Source organism: Rhinolophus sinicus, chromosome 2, assembly GCF_057876585.1.
Source record: "Rhinolophus sinicus isolate RSI-liver-muscle chromosome 2, RSI-T2T, whole genome shotgun sequence".
NCBI lineage: Eukaryota > Metazoa > Chordata > Mammalia > Chiroptera > Rhinolophidae > Rhinolophus > Rhinolophus sinicus.
Window position 1 is genome coordinate 31940271 of NC_142502.1, and position 22837 is coordinate 31963107.

General features: G+C 35.6%; 1 protein-coding gene across 13 annotated transcripts in view; it reads left to right on the forward strand.

Annotated features, from left to right (window-relative positions):
* Positions 1-17718, forward strand: part of PTPRK (protein tyrosine phosphatase receptor type K) — a 504015-nt gene extending 486297 nt beyond the window's left edge. For 12 of the 13 annotated variants that reach the window (XM_019729449.3, XM_019729452.3, XM_074333559.2 and 9 more), the window contains 9 exons: positions 2937-3091; positions 5499-5634; positions 5841-5990; positions 6868-7041; positions 10007-10138; positions 10274-10399; positions 12592-12755; positions 13282-13417; positions 16219-17718. In XM_019729449.3, the coding sequence (XP_019585008.1) occupies positions 2937-3091; positions 5499-5634; positions 5841-5990; positions 6868-7041; positions 10007-10138; positions 10274-10399; positions 12592-12755; positions 13282-13417; positions 16219-16272 (1227 nt within the window). In that variant the 3' untranslated portion in view covers positions 16273-17718. The remainder of the gene's footprint in view (positions 1-2936; positions 3092-5498; positions 5635-5840; positions 5991-6867; positions 7042-10006; positions 10139-10273; positions 10400-12591; positions 12756-13281; positions 13418-16218) is intronic. The other variant, XM_074333560.2, reaches the window with a different exon arrangement.
* The last annotated feature ends 5119 nt before the right edge of the window (positions 17719-22837 follow it).

Below are 22837 nucleotides of genomic sequence, written 5' to 3' on the forward strand. Positions count from 1 at the left end.
ATATTTTTATATCAAAATTTCCCATAAGTTATCATCTTAGAAAAATATATATCCATAAATGATTTCGTTTTAAAAGGTAGATTAGATAATGTGGAAAATTATTAAATTAGAAAATTAAAAACTCAATAAAACAAAGGAAAATTTAACTATAAAACAGAAATACAAAAAAGAATAAATTAAATCAAAAAGCTAGTTACTTGAAAAGATCAATAAAGTAAATAAAACACCATTGACTCTAAATGAGCAACAATCAAAACACAACATGTATTTTAGAAAACACAAAAGGGAAATGACTTCTGTTATACTAGCTATTAGGAAAATTATAAAAAAATCTTATGTATAAACTTAGAGATATAGATTGTAGTCTATATACACGGATGCTCTAGCAAATAATAACTTCCTAAATTTGAACCAGGTAGAGTTAGAAATCTGAACAGATGACATTAGAAAATAGAATGATTTTTAAAATTTACCATTAAAATTGCACTATGGTTTCATAGTTGAGGTTTCTTTAATCTTTAAAGAATTTCTAATGCCTGTGTTAATCAAACTATTTAGACCATAAAAAAATCATTAAAACCAACTAAATATATTTTTTAAAGCTAGCTTAACTGTGATAACAGAATAACTTAAAGAAGTTCTTCTCTCTTCACCTCTTTTTTCATCTCGCTCTTTCTCCCTCTCAGTCTATCTCTCCCACTCCCAAGTGTGTGCATGCACACATTGCAAACCAATCACATTAAAGAAATGCTTGAAAAAACTTAAATAAAATATTAAAAATTAGAATCGAAACGTGAATTAAGAAAAGATCACATGATCTATCATGATTGTTTTCTAAGAATGAAAGGATTTTGCAACTGTGGTAAGATATTTCATTATGTCATTGCGTTAAAGGAGGAAAACCATGTGATTTTATTAATAGATACTGTAGTGTACTTAATTGTATTTAAAAGCATTTATAATAAAACTCTAATTATATCAGGAAAATGAGAGTCCTTAAACATGATAAGTAGAGTCAATAATAGTAGCATGCGGGTTAAGCAGTGAAAAACTAAAGGCTTTGCTGTTATAATCAGGAATGTGATGTGGATGATCATTCTCACTAATAGTCAACATTTTAGGAAGCTCTATCAAATGAAAACAGGAATAAACTGCATAACTATTGGAAAAGATAAAATTATTTCAAGCGAAATCATTTTATACCAAGAAAACTAGAGATAATATTTTTAAATGGAACGAATAATCATTTAAGTGACTAATTCAAGATAAATATACATAAATCCTAACTTTCATGTTAGCAGTAAAGAATGTAGACATTAAAAAGATATTTTTCACAATAATAAAAACATTCTAAAGTATCTAATAATATATTTAATAGGAAAGATACAGGTTCTAGGTGAATAAAACCACAAAAATGTATTGAAGAACAAAAAATTAGATGTGAATAAATGGAAATATATGATATGCCCCAGAATGGGAATACTTGTCATTAATACCACATTATGGATTGAATGCAATACTAATTGGAATATCATTGGGTTTTTATGTTCAATATGCTTTTATTGTTGTTATTTAGAACTAGAAAAGAGCATTTTTTTAAACCAAATATTTGAAAATTACTCAGGAAAATTTAAATAAAAAGAATGATAAGGGAACATATGCTGCCAGATATTAAACTTTACTAAAAAGAGAAAGGCCATTATAGTAACTCCAGTAAAAGGATTAATATGTAGAAGGTGAATTAATTGTCTAAAATCAAATCTTAGAACAATTTATGGCCTTTTTCAGTAGAGTTGACTTCAAAAGTAGTAACTCATGTGATTTTTCCATTTACATGATTCCATTATGGTGTTTGTCATTGTCATTATTATAATTACTTATTGAGCCCTGCTTTCTGTAAGGTCTTGTGCTAGGAACTATAACTAAAATGAATAATAAGACGTGATCACTGGCTTCCAAATTATATTGTCCTATGCAGGATACAATCTAAAAATAAGTTTTCTTCAGTTGTTTCATTTATTTCATGCAATTTTTCTATCTATTCTGACTGAACAAGAGATTGAGATTTCACAGATAGCTCACAGTAGAGTTGGAATTGTATAGATTATAGTGGGGTTTTTGTTTTTGTTTTTTGCTTCAAATATGGATTCTGAAAAATAAATTCTGCAGCACTTCATCTATGCTCTCCAAGCTGTGCTACCATAACCTACAGGCTTCTTTTAACAACAACAGCAAAAGCAGAAGAAGAAAGCTTTGAAGTGTACGTTTAAAGGTTTCTCTTCAATTAACCCAATAAGAAAGAGGCACAACAATAGGTGTTTCACGTCTTTCATTTTGTATTTTTGTTACTATAAATAATACTCTGTGTGCTGAATTATTTCACAGGGTTAAGGAAAATAGTTTGCCCAAAGAACAGTTTAGCTGTCTGTATATTTTATAAACCAATCTAGAGTACCAATGTCCTGGAAAATCTCTACATGCTATGCTTCAAAACCATTTTCAACATGGATAAGCAAGGCATTAAAATCTCTTTGTGAGGTGAGACGCAAGAATGTTGCATTTATACACCACTTGAGAACCCAGCGCATTGGGTCAACAGGGCAGCATTTTAGCTTTTCCATTTCTTCTTTTTCCCCTAATAATTTTATGTGCTTTCATTCCTAGCAAAGAACAAACTGTCAGAGTAAATAGAATTTAGCCAGACTTATAAAACTGAGCAAGGCTTCTAATTTTCTTTCTTTGGCAGTTGTCTGACAACAAAGGTATGCTCCTAGGCTAGGCCATGTCAAGCTAGCACCCTTTTTCAGAAAAAGCATGATCTTGGTAAATTTTCCTTTTGTTGTTGTTGTTGTTGTCAATCAGGTCAAGTACCTATGCCTGCGTTTCATGACTTTATTTTTGAACATTTAAAAATACTTCTTTACATGTTTGCACAGAGGGGATACAATGAGATCCGTGAAGTTAAACAGTTCCATTTCACCGGCTGGCCTGACCATGGAGTGCCCTACCATGCTACAGGGCTTCTTTCTTTTATCCGCCGAGTCAAGTTCTCCAACCCTCCCAGTGCTGGCCCCATCGTTGTGCATTGCAGGTAAGTGATGGTCCCAAATGGTGTTGACTGTGTACAGCCAGCTTTTTTTTTAAAAAAAAGGTATCGTGATAAGGCTTTTAAGCACAAAAAAGTAATGCATGTTTACAAGGTTCCAGCTTGTACGTATTACAGATAAAGTAAAACAGCAATAAAATAAAAGTTAGCATAAGGAGGATATAAAATAGAAACTTAAAAAAATAAATGCATTCATCCTAATGTGTGTAGTGTTGTCCACAGTTGTGAGTGTAGAAAACTGCTTTTTAGTGGCAACATCTGTGTTTTGGTTTGCTTTTTTCCTTCCTTTTTTTTTTTTTTTTTTTTTATTGCTTTTGCAAATCCCATATTGTATGAAATGGTAGAATGAAATAGAGATTCCTTGCCAATCTGGTAAATTCCCGATAGAATCCCAGCTTTTATAACTAAATGTGAGATGTAAGAGTTACTAAATGGCCTAAATTGCAAGAATTTGTACTATAAAACAGGTATTTAAGGTTTAAAAAAAAAAAAAGTCATCCATCAGAGGACATTGAAAGCTGCATTAGTGAGATCCAGCAAATACATGCCAGAAAAATGTGAACATTATTTCAAGACTTTCTTCTGATTAGGAACTTCTCTTAAAACAAGCATCCCGAGACACTAAAAGCAAATTACATGGCCTCATTTTGAGATGCGAACAGAAAAATATATACTAAATCTGAAAAGCTTTTCGTAAATGCTGCACAACATTCTCATATGTTCTCTCCTCCAAGCTCATAATAGTTTGTGCTTCAGCATTCTTTTTCTTTCTGAAAATCCAACCTATTCAGAATTTAAATGACCATGTATAAAAGGGGGGGGGGGGGGCACAGAATAAGTCATCCCATAAGGATCAGGTACTGTATACCCTGAAAAAAAAATCTTCAATTCAGTCCTCCTCAAGAAATCTGATGTACTCTTCAATTACTTTCCTGTCTCAAACCCTGGGAACTGTGATTTAGAGACGGTAGGCAAAAAGAAAGCACTAGAGATAGCCACAGTATCTTTTACTTAAATTTCTTAAAGAACAGTGAGTTTAAGAGAAGTGACCACATCTAGAAAACAAAGAAATAATGTTAATAGTCTATTTATGCATTGGGAAAATGAGATAAATAGGTTTTCAATTCAGGCAGGGGTGTCTTGACTTATCATAGATGTTTACTTTCCTATGAATCGCTTGCTTCAGAAGTGCCCCAAGATTCTTAGATACTCTCTTGAAACAGAAGTGTCATTTTCTACTTAGACTCAGGTATCTCTAAATTTATGGAAAAGAGAAAACTGACTACACAGGGAATTTCCTCCCTGCCAAAATCCCAACTATATCTTGTTTGTTCCATTGACTTCTATATATAAAATTAGAGAAGCACTCTCAAGGGGTAAAATAATCAGCAGTATATCATGCTTCAAGTAGTGATTTAAATACCATACGATAGTGGCTATCTTAGTGACCAGTTAAGAATTATATTCTATACCTAACAATTCATTTTTATTTTTCCTTCAGATCACCATTCAACAATATTCTTTCTATCAGTATCCTCCCCATTGATAACCACTGTTTTCTTCCCCAGCGTCACATTAGCATTTCCTCCTGCCTTGTGGCTCCTCAGATTTCCCATTGAAAGGTTTTGGAATTCGTGTTCTTTTGCCTTGGTATTTATAACTTCTGTCTAAGAGAGCCAGCAGTTTTGAATTTTGCCAGAAAACCTACAACTATGAGTATAAAAGTCTTCAATTTGGGGTTAAATTTTAAAGCCTGAATCCACTCCCTGATTAATTCTATGAGCTTGAAATTATGTGTATTTGATTTACATAAAATGAAGACTGTATAAGAACTACAGAGCTTGAATGACATATACCAAGGGTGCCAAAAAATGTATACAAGTGGACCCATTGCTCAATGTTGTCCAAGCAGTAGTTCACCATAATCAAGTGTCTGGATGCTGATCATAACCATTTTGAACACTTGTAATTGCAGAAGTCGAACATGACTTGTATTCATCTTTTGTTATTGGTATACATTGAGTATTACAATTTTAATACAGTTTTCCTGTCTTAAAATGTGTATACATTTTTTGGCACCCTCTGTGTACATTATTATTAAAACACACTTTGATTTAGAAAGTTATATCGTCTAGTTTGGAACTCTTCTTCCAGTCTTCAGTTTATACCAGAACAGATACTCTACATGAAGTTTTTTTGGACATTAACAAGTGTTTGTACAATATGTACAAATTATGCAGTCTTGTGCTTTCTTAAATTAGATTCCATCTCTCTGAAAGCCAGAAGGATCTTTATTTAAAGTTCCATAGACGTGCTTCCTGCAGTCCTTCAATTCAATTCTCAATTTGTTTAATTTTTGTTTGTTTGTTTGTTTGTTTTTGTTTTTTTTTAGTGCTGGTGCTGGACGAACTGGCTGTTACATAGTGATTGATATCATGCTGGACATGGCTGAAAGAGAGGGTGTTGTTGACATCTACAACTGTGTCAAAGCCTTAAGATCTCGTCGTATCAATATGGTCCAGACCGAGGTATGTTGATTGTTGATTTACCTCTAACTTTTTTTTCTAGCCTTTTCCAAATAAAAGAGTCCATGTTTTTCACATGTCAATAGTAAAATATAGGTACTTTTATTAATATTTCCATAGAAAGAAAATTCTGTGTATTCTTTACCTTTGATATGCAGATAAGGTTTATTAAAATAGTGTAAAGTTTTTCTTTTTCTTTCTTTTGATAGGAACAGTACATTTTTATTCACGATGCCATTTTAGAAGCCTGTTTATGTGGAGAAACTGCCATACCTGTCTGTGAATTTAAAGCTGCATATTTTGATATGATTCGAATAGACTCCCAGACTAACTCTTCACATCTCAAAGATGAATTCCAGGTATTTACTATTTCTAGGTCTTCTTTTACTAACAACTTATTTCACTTTGTTCTGGGTATTATTAATTCTTGTAAGGAAGGTCTTTCAAGTCAAATTTATAACCTTTGACCCAATTTTAAATATAATATAATACCGATCTATTTCATTACACATATAATGGAGTCACTTTTGTATTAATGAGCTCATGTCTGCTATATCATGAAGGGTAAATGAGTTCAGACTCGGAAAAGGGTATGGAGAAAAGGTATCATAAAAGTCAAATTTAGTGGAGGGTTGTGTATACTTACAATGCTTTTTTATGTAGTATAATGGATTTGGCTTTCTATGCTGATCAAAATGTGAAATCAAGCACATTAATACTAATAGCTGAAGTTTAGGCTAGACATCGTTTCTAAAAAGAACCCAAATGTTTATAGGACCTTTAAAACACCTGTGAAGGTGTGTGACTATGAAGTCAGAAGTCCCTCTAGATACTTAATACTTTGATTCTTTGCCCAGTACTCTTTGCAGCATGCCACAATCTTTAAATATATCATGTCAAAACGTTTTTATAAAGTATAGTTTCCAACTTTGATGATGGGTCATTATCATGGGATACTGATTGCATTATCTTTGCTTAGGCATGCAATTTGCAGGTAGTGATATTGTTCAGCTTTCCTTTTAAGAAGCACATTGAACAGTGCGTATATTTTTTCTTTGTCACTTCTCAGGCTTCATTAGCTTTAACTACAAAGTCTATCAGTCTTTCAAAGTGGCAAACGCCATTGCCTTGTACAAATCCTTTGCTTTCTACTTGGCGTCCTAAATACTAGATGAATCTGTGTTGTGCTATTAAATGGGTCACTGTCTTTTAACCTCGATTCCCTTTTCTTTGTAGACCTTGAATTCAGTCACCCCTCGACTACAAGCTGAAGACTGCAGTATAGCATGCCTGCCAAGGAACCATGACAAGAACCGTTTCATGGACATGCTCCCACCTGACAGATGTCTGCCTTTTTTAATTACAATTGATGGGGAGAGTAGTAACTACATCAATGCTGCCCTTATGGATGTAAGAGACTGCTCCCTTTGTTAGTGTAAAGTGTCGGGAAAAGCTACATCGTGCAATGAACACTGGCTACTTTTCTTTTCAAGAAAATCAAAATGGCCTAAAAGGGAAAATTGGAAACTTTCATTGAAATACAATTTTATTGGAGAATGATTTTGAATTTCCCCTACAGGGATTCTTAGGAACTGTTAAGTTTTAGGCTTTATTGTAAATGTAGAGCTTGATTGTCAGTTATTATATTCTGAAAAGGAAATGTCTTCGGGTAAGATTTTTTCATCTTAATCATTTTCACAAAAGAAAGTCATGCTTATCTATTTTGAATACATTTAGGAAGGAGTTTTAAAAACCATAGAATGCCATACCCTTCTGAAGTTATGTTAATTTGGGGAACTTTTATCTCTGATGTTTAATGTAATTTAGAGCTAACTTGTTTTATTGGCCATTAGTTAATAGACTGTCTCTAAGTAACTGGGGAAGACATGGAAGACATAATGTTAACACATCCATCAGAATAAAAGGACTGACTTGCCTCACTCCAGTCTTCATAAACTGTAGGTGGAAGAACATGTACTCAGCATGTTAGCATCCCATAGACAGAACAGCGTGGAAAGAGGATTTTAAATTATGTTTTTAGCCACCTTGCTTTGGTTACCTTGGGAAGAATCAAGAAGGCTATCAAGGCTCAGAATTCTTTTAAATAGTTTATCACCTTCTTTCGTAAACATTTCTAGTTCTTGCCCTTTAGCCTTTGGAACCATAGCAAGAAGAAATTAGAAGTCGGAGATCATTCCTTTGTGACTAACAATGAAGCTTTCCAAGTTGTTGCTCCTATTGTGTTTTCCAAAATTAGCTTCCGATAAAGAGACTTAGGAAAACCTACATTCTACTTCTGAGATTAGCCTTTTAGCCAGTCACTTGGCTGCTTTTCATGCTGCAGAGCACAGTAGTCCAAAGGCAAGCTCAAGTGAAAAGTTCCCATCCCTGCTGTGACCAGAGTCTTGCCTTGCCATTAATCATTTTCACTGAAATCACATGGATTCTCATTGTACCATTTCTTTCCATTTTAATTGTCTGGAAAGGCAAATATACTAAATATAGAGAGAAAACACTCAAGACCTTTATGCTTCTAAGTCTAGATTTGTAATGAAGAAAAGATGAATAGAAAAGGGAAGAAGGAAAAAATTCATGCCTTTCATTTTTGTCTTTGGCATCTCTGTCAAATTTTTCTAGATTTCCAGGTTGTTTTCTAGTTGTTATGAAGACTGAGCCTTGTACTCTACCTAGTTCTACTCTGCTGAATTCTCTCTGATTCAACAAAGATGTATTTCATAGTAGAAACTGCCCTGTGTATTTAGTAGTGTAGTTGGGACTTCAGAAAAGTAAGTTTTGATTTGGCTTACAAGAATAGGGCTCATTGGTCAACACTGACCCCTTCCCTCTCCCCTCTTTCCTCATAATTAGTGTTATTGACCCTTTTGCCATGCCTGTGAAGCATCAGAATAAGGCTGAGGATCCTGTGATTTAAAAGCCTTGGATGCATTAGATGTACTTACAGAACTTTGAAAAAAAATAGGAAATCTTCAGTCTTCTCCTTTATCATCTCTTCTTCTTCCATCTCCCCTGCCCTGTGACTCAAAAAATAAGTTAATAACTATCAGCCTTCTTTGCGTTACTTTCCTCTAGAGCAGACATTTCGTTAGAACGAAAGCTGATTTCTTCATTTCCTTTCTCATGAGACTTCATGTCTTTCTTAGGAGGGACTCCCTCGAGTTGCAGATGGAACTTTGTAAGATGTTGAGGTCATTTAGAAGCAGCCAGGTGAATTATCGTCTCCTCACATTTATCCCGCCATCCTTCATGGAGTGGAATGCCATGGTTGGCAACATTTCCCAAACGGTAGTAGGATCAATGGAGTTGAAGGACCAGTTTCTACACTGATGTTAAGCCACTTAAAGGACTTAAAGAGTTGAATGACATAAACGAGATAGATCACTGGCAATTTTTATCAGCATTAAGGAAGTCTATCTCAGGCAACTATCTAGTTATTTTATTTCTTATACAAATCATTATTTGAAGTTATTACACAGGAATATTCATTTCTATTTTAGTGTAGAATGCTTATCTGCAGAACAAGAGACTGACCAGGACAGATAAGCATTGCCTTTTCTTCTGGAAAAAGATAATTTATTGTGTCCCAATGAAGGATCACTTAGCAAACGAGAAGTCACTCCCTCTTAGATGGGGCCAAGGAGTGCATTGGTTTTATTCTTTGGTACTTGAAAATACTTAAACAATTAAAGCCATCATTGTATTTATTGATGTGTATTAGAAATGCCAAGGTAACTAAGGGAGGTGGTTTAACTATAAGATGTACAGAATGGGCTTACTACCCATATAATGTAAGAGCACATGAGTTTGGGGCATATGTGCTTTTTCTTATTTGGAGTGGAGGAGAGCCAAACATTCACATATATAATAGTTGATTGATGATTGATAGAAAGGGACATACATACACACCAGGGAATTCTGTGCCTACTTTGCCTTCAGCCTCTCAGGCTGATTACCTTTGGAAACCTGCAATAGCCTGACAGGTACTTCATGGAAGATCTTAACCTCAAAAAGTTTGTTTGTTTCTTCTTTTGTATTTGTCCTGCATTACTTTTCTCAACAAAGTAAAACTTAAATTCTTGACTTGAATTGCTATTGAGACATCAACTTCTTAGCATCAGTTTGACTAATTACTAGTTGCAGTACATTCCAGTGGTCCAAATCTGTTCATTCCATGCCTTGTACAGCAATGTTTCCATCTCCATGTGAAGCTATTACGTCTTACTGGTCCGACATTGAAGTGGATTGAATCTGCTTGTACAACTGATTGTATTTTTTAAATCACAGAACCCTTGGCTTTACCTCTAATCCTTCACAGTTTAAGGTCTTATGTTTCTCTATCTACCTTATTTCTTCACAGAGCTACAGGCAGCCAGCTGCTTTCATCGTCACACAGTACCCTCTGCCAAACACTGTGAAGGACTTCTGGAGATTGGTGTATGATTATGGCTGTACTTCCATTGTGATGTTAAATGAAGTGGACTTATCCCAGGTTAATGGCTATGGGTTGCTTTTGTGTGTTTATACACAACTTTATAATGTAGTAATAAAAATGCTATAAACTGCTTTATACCACCCCAGTTAGAAAAAGTTACTCTCTTTTTCTTTCAAAACATTCATCATCTAGGGCTGCCCTCAGTACTGGCCAGAAGAAGGGATGCTACGATATGGCCCTATCCAAGTGGAATGTATGTCTTGTTCAATGGATTGTGATGTGATAAACCGGATTTTTAGGATATGCAATCTAACAAGAGTAAGTCACTATTTAATCATTCTTCCTAACCTGATCCAGACTAGGTGGATCATACCATGACAGGGTATAACTCCATTCAGACCACACGAAAAGTAGAATTAGTAGTGTTACATAATTAGTCCCAAAGCTGGAAGTTTCCTGGTTGATTACTAGACTCATGTATTCTACCTGAAAATCTAGATTCAGACGCACTGACTTAATTGAGTTGGATTGTCTGAGCCTGGCTCTTGAGCACATGTAAATGTATCTCCAGGTTGACTACATGTTTTAGTCATATTGACATCAAGCTCAGAAAAAGCATGCAGTTAAAAAATAAGAGTATAATAATAATAATGACAGGGAAGGAGTTTTACCTCAGGAGGAAAAGCTATGTCGGCTCAGCCATTATAGAATGGTTCCATGTCACTAGTCCAAGTCCTATGTGTAAAGGAGAACCCAGGCATGAAGGAAAAGGTGAATCACAGACATCATTGGTTCTCCTCCCACCTACCATTGTGTCTTTCTAAATTTCCCAACATCTCACTCTGCCCAGATCTATGGATAGAACCAGTGCTGCCACCACTATGCCCTTTCCCAGGAGCAAAGGAGCAACTGTGTCCCCAGGAGTCTTTCTTTTCCTGACTCTTGTTGTGCTTTGTGCTAAATGACAAATTAAGTTTGGGGTCTCTCCCTCAAAAAAAAAAAAAAAAAAAAAAGTCTTATTAAAAATTGTTTAGATTATGTAACCAAATAGCAAGCAACTTTGAAAACATTAGTAACTTGCATGGAATTATTCTCTTTTTAAAAAGAAATATTGCTTTGTTTTTTAGAGGAGCAGCTCTTAGTATGTATATTATTTTGACTGTGTATAGGGTTGGCATATTTCAGTGTTTCTCATATCAAAATGGCTATATGTGATTCTGGTTAATAAGTCTGGTGTGTGTGTGTGTGTGTGTGTGTGTGTGTGTGTGTGTGTGTGAGATAAAATCCTATCCAATTCTATTGCTCATTTAAGTGGAGGAAAAAAGATAACTTCAATCATGTCATAATATTCATGCATATCTTAGATGTTAATTTAAATGAAATCTCATTATGTCTGCACATCTGTTACATTACGGTCTAGTAATATTTTAGCTGAGAAACCATAGCTGCTAAACTAAGAAAGTAAAACTTGTCTGTTAATTGAGCCGTTTACATGAAAAATATTCTAGGAATAGGAACTCACATCAGTGTTACATTTTTTTGTCAGCATATTTGTTTGTTTATCCTCCTCTATATTTGGTGTTCTGGTCCTTATTAGTGCAGGATTTTTCATTTTTTAATTTTTTTCTGTACCCAATCTCATTTAATGTCATCCGCCTCATCAAATATTTAGCATACACCAAGAAGTTGGGTGTTGTACTAGGTATGTCCTCATCCTACAAATAGATGCATGAGCCGTCTGGAGGTTCAGATCTGATGTCTTACAATATAGCTTACTCATGTACTGCATATTCTTCCTTAACATTTTTTATTTGAGTGTTAAAGTTTTATGCCTCATTCAACAATTCTGTTCTTTTGAAGTATTTTGCTAGGTGGAATGGTTCAAGAAAGAAGTAAATGTTCAAGACAAAAGGGAGTGTATGTGTAAAGTCCCCAAGGCAATAAATTACTTGATAAATGGATTAAAAGAAGGCCAATGTGTTTGACACTTGAATATTGTGTTAGAGTAGAGGGAAGGTTGAGGTAGGAGGTGGAGCCAGATTATGTAAGGATTTGTAAACCGTGGCAACAATTTCGATTTTATGCTAAGATCATTTGGAAGCCATTAAAGCAGAAGTATAATCAGATCAAATTTGCGTTTCAAAATAAGCATGATGTCTGTAGTAAGAATGATTTGGAAAGAGATCCAAGTTTATTCAGGGAGATCAACTAGGAGGTAATTATCATAACTTGTGACTGGGAATGCAATGATGTCAGTGGTGAAAAAGAAGAGATGAATTTAAAACTTACTTTAGAAGTATAAATATAGGAATTGATTATCTGATGGTGGATATGAGGAAGAAGCTTGTATAAAGGCTAATTCTCATGTTTCTTGCTTCTGTAACTTAGACTGTTTCTACACTGGCATGTACATATTTAGGACTCATAGCCTCTATCCAATGTAAATGTCATTTATATCATGGTGTAAAATTCCTAGTCCCAAATCACATAAAATTACTTTTCCTCCACAGCCACAGGAAGGTTATCTGATGGTACAGCAGTTTCAGTATCTAGGGTGGGCTTCTCATCGAGAAGTGCCTGGCTCCAAACGGTCATTTTTGAAACTGATACTGCAGGTGGAAAAATGGCAGGAGGAATGTGAGGAAGGGGAAGGCCGGACGATCATCCACTGCCTGTGAGTATAGCAGCGTGGCTTGGCCATTGAGGGGAGCCTTGGTGTTCATCGTTAGCGTTCATGTTTTCTATGCTAAAGAGTCCCCGGCTCATATCATATGTACCTACATAGATATTAAAATAACATCCCTGTCTCATAATCCTCTAACTACTAACTAATTTTATTTTTGTATGTTTTTAAAAATTGATTATTATGTAGTTGTTATATGATTTAAACTCTTTGGAACACTATTCTGAACCACTTTTCTGATTTACAGTTTACAAATTTATCAAAAATCTCAGAGTATCTAGGTTGGGGCAATTTATGACTATAGTATATTCCCAAACACAAGCTACTGAGCTAACAATGTCTTCAAGTGTCCTTCCTCTGCCCTGTACCCATACCTGCACACATAAGCAAATGAAGACACAAATCGACAAAAATTTAAAAAATAATGTTTTCTTTTCCCAAACATGTATAATTAATTGTGTGATCTATGCTCACCCAAAACTTCAGTCTAAAATACCTTTGCTTTCTTTGCTTTCAGGAATGGTGGCGGGCGAAGTGGCATGTTCTGTGCTATAGGAATTGTTGTTGAAATGGTGAAACGGCAAAACGTTGTCGATGTGTTCCATGCAGTCAAGACATTAAGGAACAGCAAGCCCAACATGGTGGAGGCCCCGGTGAGTCAGTCTCAGAGGCAGAAGGGAGCATAGAGATTAGTCAGTCATTTACCTACTTGTGATTTGACTTCATAGGCACACAGGGAATCAAACGTGTAAATGGGTCTTTGTGGGGACTTTCCTGCCTAAATGATGAATTGCCCAGTATCCCGCTCTACCCACATAACTTAATCACATATTACATAAACTGCTAATGATAAAGAGAACTATTTTCACTTATTTGGAAAATGCATGGGATCTTTTTTTTGTCTCTGTTGTGGGCAATAAACATTTGCTACAATGAAGTTTGGTAAATGGCTTCATAGTAAGAATAAATCCTGCTATCCAGGCTTTATTCGTGTTTATTTTTATTTCTTAAAGCATATTGAGTTAACTGGTAAAACTAATCTGAGAGATATATTCCTAAATTATATCAGCACGTTAGACATCCGATGTTTTTAAAGGGCACCTGGAATGTATTTTGGTTGTTATTTATAATTCTCATTTCTGGTCAAATTATAACATTTAAAGCTTTTGTCATTGACAAATTTCAGCCTTTATTGGTTATGGAGCATAGTTCATATGATGCTACCTGAATTTTCCAGGACTCATAAAATCAGAACATGGCTTACAAAATAAGAACAGATGGGTTTTTGTATGTGGGAGTGGATCTGGGTGAAGCGCTATGAAGAATCAAGAAAGAAACTTCACTCTCACATTTCACTTTTAAAGAGAAATGTCTGTGGGTTACACGTGTGCACGGTGGGATAAGGTCAGGAGCAGCTGTGTAGTTTTATGCTCACAGAAGAGTAAACCAGAAAAACCAACTCATCATTGTTGCTTGCCCTACATTTATCAAGATGATCAGATAACCAAAATGAGCAATTTGATAAACCTTTAAAGTATTTTCACCACTTCCTGCTCATGGATTGTTCACACAAAAGGTGTATTGCTTCCTGAGACAAAGTCTGAAGAGTTACATTTAGACTCTTTCACTTTTAAGAGAGTGATAACACACATTTTCCCCTTCTACATGTCTTCAGAAACCCTCTACTCCACCTCATTCCTTAGGTTATTGCAGTTGTCCAAACAAGGTGATGTTGGATTTGACTGGAGTGTTTGGCAATGGAGATAGAAATAATTGGGGTGGATTTGAGGGATTTTTGAGGTAGCACTCAGGTCATCTTATAAAACTGATGGGTAGTGGTTATGGCTTTAAACTCTGAAGTATGACAATTTCTTAATGTAAACTCTGCCTCACCTTTCAGGTCAAGTCTTAAAATCATCAGTGGGGTCACTTCTGACCTCAGAATTCAAATTTTACCTCCAAATTTCACTTTGGTTTTCCACCATTACTTAAAAAAATATTCTATGGTTAAACTCTGCCATTCTAGAACATTCCAAAGAGTTACTATTTACCTTTAATTCATGTCCCATGAATCCAGACAAAACTCCCCACTCTTGGGCTTATGTTTAATCACGGTTAATTATTAGTTCTGTGTGGTATTGACTTGAACTGAGAAGTCTGGTAAGAAAATTTAGACTGTAAATCAAATTGCTAGAGACTGATTAAAGAGACATAACTGCTTTCAAGCAGTTTTTGGTTCTTCAGATGCGCTTGTCACAGTGATAGGCTACTTTAAATCACGTCTACTTGATAATTAGGTTAAGATTGATAAAGACCTCTTGGGGAAAGTTTTTATTACCCTAGTTTATTGCTGGAGACACCTGGAAGTTTGCTTTAGAAATAATATGAGTTTTACATTGTTCTCCAGTTCAGCCCGAATTTTATCTACTTAGATTGAACTGGAAAGTTTTTAATGAATTACATATTGTAAAGTCATAATTTGTAACACAGTCTCTGATTTTTTTTTTTTAATTCTTCATAGTAAAGTAACACATAGGTAGACTTAGAGGAAAGGCAGTTTAAACTCAAATTTTATTGCTAACCAAATTGTCTGAAATATATCAAGGTGACAGGAATAAATTTTCAGATACAAATAAGCTCCAAAAAATGTAAGAACTGCTAACCATTTTGAAATTACTTGAATACTTTGATGAGCCAAAAACTGTCAAATTAAGAATTTGGAATTGTGAAGTGGAGGTTTGAAATGACTGACTTGCTATTTTTTTTTCTTCGCTTTTTTCTTTCTTTTTTTCCTTTTTACTACTGAGGAAAAATATCTGAAGTGTGGGGAACAATATTTGCATTTAGTCACTGTAGCATTATATTTATAATAGAAGAAAATATAAATGCAATCTAATAGTCAAACAATCCATATATTAGACTTTTAGGTAATATTTAAAGAGGTGATAAATAATGTGGAGAAAAGTTACATACTGTTATACAAAAAACAATAAAATATAAAATTACATCCTCAAATATGCATATAAAACTATATTTACTCTAATGTAATTATTATTTCAATCATGCATAAAAAAGACTGAAGCAAAATAACAATTTTATTTTCTGATCATAGAATTATAAACAATCTTTTTTATGATTATACTTTTTTATATTGGGAAATTTTTCTGTAATGATCAGGAGTTACTATTATAATCAGCTTTCAAAATACTGTAGATTTTTTTAATTTGACAGAAAATATAAGGCAAAGACAACATATCTTTTTTACATTGTTTCTTTTTCTTAAACAGCGATTTAAATGTAAAATATGTATGACCCAGATAGTCAACTTGTGTATGGAAAAATAATTTGTAATTCTTGAATAATCTAAACCATTTGCAGAGTATTAATTTGGTAGCTATTATTCACCATTGGTCTTCTTAACATTCCTCAATCCTTTTGTGTTAACGTCTTTCAGGAGCAGTACCGTTTCTGCTATGATGTAGCTTTGGAATACCTGGAGTCATCTTAGCTGGGTGAGACCTCAGCATCCAGACAGAAACCTTTTCCTCCATTGAGCAAGCAGCTGTTGTACCTATTACATCCATGCAGAAAGATTTTAATGTGGGGGGCGGGAGACTTTTCCATTTGAGAGGTAAAAGTATTTTTCTTATGGAGCTGTGTATCTTAATAAAAATGACTCAATTAGTTTCTATTACTGTATGAAAGCATCCACATTTTGTGCCACATAAATTATATTTAATAAGAACCAGATTCAAATGAGAACTTATCAGTGTTTGTACAGTGAATATGCAGCCTTTTCTCTCCTGGTTTTGCTAGCGCAGCCACCACATGTTGCATGAATTAGTACTTTCTACATGGCATTTTCCTCCTTTTTTTTAGATAAAAGATGTCAACTCTTTAAAGGAATAAGAAAGAAAAGCTGTGCAAATTCATAGTAAAGTTCATTTTTTATATGTTTCAAGTGTAGCAGATCTCTATATGAATATATAAATATATATAACTGGCTTATTTTCTCTTAATGTGCAATGATGGCTGGATCATTTAAAGTTCTTTTTAGAAATAAACATAAGCCAAAGACTCAAGTGTAAATATGTCTATATGGAGAAAGCACATTATATTTATTGGTTACTGACATTCCTTTTTTTGATGGCTAATATACTACCACCACAATCATTTTTTTTTTTCTGAAGAGAGCTTTTTCTTTCACTAAAATCAATTGTAAACGATTTTTGTAGATTATTTTTTGTATGTTTTAGTGTAAGTAGGGGATAAACTTTTTATTCATAAATCAGGAAGCGGTGTTCTTTATAGTGATTCTCTTGTGTACATGCTTGTGAATTAAATTGATGTAAAACACCTTGGCAATTGGGTCTTCTAATATAGGACCAAATTAAAACATTTTGTTGATAATGTATAATTTTTCACAATTTCATTAGTTAAAGAAATAATGGTTTGGTGATCATGTTTGAGAATTGAACACATTCAAAGGCCATGCTGGTGATGTGCACAATGTTGAACGTAGCCTTTAAGCATCATTTACATTTTAAAGGCATTGATTTTTTTCAGCTTATGACCAAGCACTGGTCAAGAAAACAAAATCGCAACATTTATGCTTTCAGGGTCAAGCTTTAGCAAACTGTAAACTGTCAAGGTGATAAAATGTTTTTTTTTTTTTTTTTATGTTTACATGCACAAGCTTTGGATTCTAACATAGAAAGTGTAAGCAAATCAATGACAGATTCCTGTTTTGTGCATTGTCATGGGATTCTCAAGTGATCCTTTCTAAATGTGGTCTAGTTCACATTCTCCCTCTAGCTGTAACTTCACATCACCAGCTTGCAGTTTATTATTGACTAAAGCATTCCAGTATCCTCTTTCTAGATTGCCAGTACATGACATGGTGCTTATAAAGATTTGATTAAAGTAAGAGTGAATAAAGTTTTTATAATTACAACAGTTCTTGTTTGCACATCATTTTCCCCTAATTTTCATGTCTTCACTCCCAAATACCCAGAAATTCTATAAGAAGTAAAACTAATGTCTAAGCACTAATTTCTCTTTTTTTTTTTTTTTTTTTAATTTTTAAAATTGAATTTCAAAAAGTCCATATGAGTGGAGAGGAAAAAGGCCATGGGATTGACATCAATTGTTTTTTGCGTATCTGTATTTATATGGTCACTGGTCTTTTATGTGACAGATAGTTTCTTATTGCTTCCTTATAACAAACTTGACAAATAGTAGTGATTATCCCTTTTTTATTGATTATGAAATTGAATTGAAGCTGAGACCATAAATGATTTGTCGACCAATTCAAATCTAAGTCTGACTTAGCAGCTCACTCTCTTCCACTAAACACACTGCTTCCCTGAAAAACAACATGGAAAATTTGACACTTCATTTTTATCGTTCCTCATTAATTGATTTTCTCATAAAGTATTAATCCTTATGGGCATCTTTGAACTCCACTTGCTATGTACATTATTAGAACATTTGTGACTTTTATTAGTAAGAATTTAGATAAAAAGTCTTCATCTTTTCATAGAAAGACTAATTTCCATTTAAACATGGATACATTTACCAAAAAATCTACAAACTTACCCAAGATTTCTTCATGCAGTGAAGTTTGTAATGTAAATGCTATGGAGGATTCTGCTTTGGTGCTTGACTCTGATTTCATTTTTACTCACATTATTGCACCCACACACCACCAAAATCACCATGAATACCACTGTTCACAAAGCTCAGAGGTCCGTGTGGCCTCCAAAACACAAGCAAAGAACAAAAGGAGTCCTCTTTCTCTGACAGGAAATGAAAACGTCATGATTTGTTTGGGCACCACAGAGACCAGTTCATCAGAAGAAAGTTGGGAGGGGAGGGGTGCTGCATCTGTTTTTCTCAAAACTCATATTCAAAAAATCATACTTTATACCCTGAGTAGTCCCATGCATCACCACGTCCCACTCAGCTATGTCCCACTGGGCAGGAAATGTCCTGGCAGAACTCTTAAAAAGTGACTATGCTCGTCACAGTTAAGGCCTTATTTCTTAACTGGCTGTCATAAAGTTGAATTATATAGTTCCCTTTCTTATATGCTATCACTTGGGAAATGTTGGAAGTGTATCAGCAGAGACACAAGCAACTGGGAATTTATGAGTTTTAACCAAGGACTCTTGAAAATAAGTGTTAGCCTTCTAGTCTGAGCTGCTTCTCCTTTTTCTAATATTTAGTCTTTGGAGAAAGGAAAAGCTTTTGCGTGAATGTGTGGCTATGTCACAGTCAAATGACCTCTGAGATTGAGAGATAAACAAAGATATTTTTGCATGGATAGGGAGGGAGAGGAGACATGTTTACCTCTGTACTGATGTGCTAATGTGCTCATTCAATATTCACCTTATTGAAAATCTCTTGATTCCAGGTACTCATGTAATGACCTTGGAAGTCGGACATCAACTTCCTCTCAAATCTGCTCTGTTGCCAGAAAATCATATAGATATAAGTTCTTGGCATCTAAAAAACGTATTAGATACCGACAAATATTAAAATGCAGGAGATAAATTACTCTCAGTAGCTCAACTGGAAATATGAGATAGTCTGTAAGCTTTGGGAGATGGCCTTTGAGATTTGCCTGACTGTTATAGTGGAGTGACATATGCACATTCACATTTAATTTCTGCGCACTTCAGCAAGAATTCCTTTTTCATAACCAAATAGCCAAATATCAATATTCTGTCCCATATCCCAGTATAACATGTAGAATATTTATAAAATATTTCTATACTCAGAAACTTCACAGCGTTCCTAGATGCATTTCAGTGTTTTAGTAAACATCCCTATTAAAGATAGGGGCAGTATGCTATTTGATTCAACACTATCCTAAGTAAAGACAGAAGACAGCTTGTTGTGTTTCCTGTAATGATTTATCTTACACATTTCATAAAGTCTCCCCACACCGTAGGGAGGCTTAGACTAAGAGATATCTGAATTTGCGCACAACTCGGGTCTATTCAAGCAGTCTGCTGAATATTAAAATGTTATCACTTGAAACTAAAAGGAAAAGCTCTGTCTTAGGATCTACTTTAAGTAAACTATATGTGGCTTCTGGAATATACATTCTCCTGAAATCAATGGACAGATGAATAACAGTTCTGAACTTCCAGCTTCCTCAAAAATGAATTGAAATGCTAACCTGGAAGATAAACACCAGAGAGACACTTGTTATGAAATCCTGTGCATTGCTGTTGTGTTGTATGGTCTAAGAGACAAAGTCAAACTGGGAAAGAGAAAACAAGATCGGTATAGCATCTACTCGGTATTTGTTGAAAACAAGGAGATGCCTGCAGAGCCAGTGGGTACTGTGAGTGAGGGAAATAGGCCAGGTATCTTTCAGTATGGTCACTCAGGTTATATTACGCATATGACAACAGACATCCTTAGCTTGTGCATTTTCTAGTAGGAATCATTTTCATGTCTACAAAAGTAAATCTGTCTCCCGTTCTAATTAAAACACATATCTCTCCTGATCCATCTTGCATTTTCCCTCTTTGGATTGGAAAACAGCTATTATTTTTTCTGTTTGGGCCATTTTGCCTTAGTTGGTTCTGTGTCTTTTTTTTTTTTTTTTTTTTTTTGACATTCAGTACTCTTTTGTTTAAGATTTTTATTAAAATATAGCTAACATACAATATTATATTAGTTTCAGATGTACACAATAGTTATTCAACATCTATGTACCTAAAGAAGTACTCACCGTAAGTCCAGCAACCATCCGACACCATGCTATCCTATGACAATATTATTGACTATATTTCCCATGGTGTACATTTCATCCCCTGATTTATTTGTTTTATACCTGGAAATTAGAACCTCTTATTCCCCTTCACATCCCCCTCCCCCTTTTTAAATTTTTCAACTACTTTGAATATTTCATGACAATCCATTCTTGGCCTGCAGAGTTTCTGTTGAGAAATCAGTTGCCAGTCTTATGGGAGCTTCCTTAATAATGGTAACTAACGGCTTTTCTCTTACTGCTTTTAAGATTCTCTCATTGTTTTAACTTTTGGCATTTTAATTATGATGTGTCTTGGTGTGGGCCTTTTTGGTTTCATTTTGTTTAGGACTTTCTGTGCTGCCTAGTCTTGTATATCTCTTTTCTTTGCCAGGTTAGGGAAGTTTTCAGTCATTATTTCTTCAAATACGTTTTCAATTCTTTGCTCTCTCTCTCTTCTTCTTCTGGTACCCATATAATGTGAATGATGGTATGCTTGATGCTCCAGTGGCCCCTTGAACTCTCCTCATGTTTTTTTGTTTTGTTTTGTTTTGTTTTGCTGTTCTGATTGGGTGTGTTCTGCTACCTTACAAATCTTATAAATCACTGATTTGATCCTCTGCTTCTTCTAATCTGTTGATTCCCTGTAATGTGTTCATCATTTCAGTTGTTGCAGTCTTTATTTCTGACTGGTTCTTTTTTATGTTTTCTATCATCATTTTTATGTTTCCTATCTCTTTGTTGAAGTTCTCCCTGAGATCACTGAGCATCCTTATTACAAGTGTTTTGAACTCTGCATCTTGTAGATTGCTTGTCTCCATTTTTGGTTAGTTCTTTCTCTGGAGATTTGTTCTGTCCTTTTATTTGGGACATATTTGTTTATCTCCCATTTATGGCTGTGTCCCTGTGTTTGTTTCTACGTAGGCTACTATGTCTCCCAGTCTTAGTAGAGTGGCTTTATGCAGTGTCTGTCCTGTGTGACCCAGTAGTACAGTCTTCCTTGTCACCAGAGCTGGGTACTCCAGGTGTATCCCTTATGTGGGTTCTGTGTGCCCTCCTGTTGTAGTTGTGACTTGATTGCTGTTTACACATCAACAGGAGGGATTGACCTTCAGCCTGATAGGTTGTGAGGACTGGCTGTGACTACAGTGGAGGAGCCACTGTGCAGGGGCTGACCCTGGTGACTTCCCAGTCTGCACTTTGTGTTTGTCATCCTTGGAGGTGGCCTGGTGGTGCTTCAGCCCAGTCTGAAGCTGGCTACTGGGCCTCCTGGGAGGTGACCAGCTGCAGGCTAAGTTCAGCTGCATTCTGTGCCCTGCTGGGGGCCACCTGATATGAGCCACAAAGCAATCCAGAGATGGTTGCTGCCAGTGCTGTGCTTGGAGGTGACATGAGAGGCCAAGCCACAAGCCAAGGCTGGCTGCCATCATTGCCAGGCTTAGGCTGCTCAGCCAGAGGCACAGGACACACCTAAGCCAGATGCCTCTTGTTTGAACTGTGAGCCTTTGAGAGATTTTAGTCAAGTCCACAGAATGAGATACAACAGGCTGTTTATAAGGAAAAACCACTGAAAGAGGCTTGGGTGTGCCCAAAAGTTGGGTAGGGTGTGATCTCAGGGAATCGGTAGGGCGGGACGAGAAAGGTGATAGCCAATTTGATGGAGACTCAGATATGATGATTGCCTGCGTCCGCACGCAGGGAGGGGAGGGTTCAGCAGAGAAGCAATGGCTTCCGCCAGCTCCTCCATCTGAGAGAAAGCTACCCCTCCAGCCTTCACCCTGAAGTTAGGCAATTCATTTCCTCCTCGTATATCCCTGGTGTTTGGAGCTGCTGCTGCAGCGCTGGAACTCAGAGTAAGTAAGTCAATGCATGGTCCCTTTAAGAGGAGCGCCTGAGAGTGCAGCCTCCGCCTTCCGTCTTACTGACCCACAGTCTGTTGGTTTTCACAGCAAGAAATTATGGGAACTTCTCTCCCCTGAACTGAAACCCTGGGATAGGTGGGGCTAGGACCCCTCACTCCTCAGGGGGGGGGGGAACCTCCGCAGCTGAAATAGCCCTCCCTATTTTTAATGGTCACACGCAATTGAGGGACCAAGCCGCTCCATGTCTCTGCCTTCCTACTAGTCTTGAGATGGCTTCTGTATGTCAGCAATTGTAGGGCTTTCGTTCAGCTAGACTTCAAGTGATTCTCAATAATGCTTGTTCTGTAGTTTAGTTGTAAGTGATGTGGTCCTGAGAGGAGGTAAGCACAGCATTTACCTACTCCACCCTCTTGACTGGAAATCCCCAGAAAATGGATATTAAATAT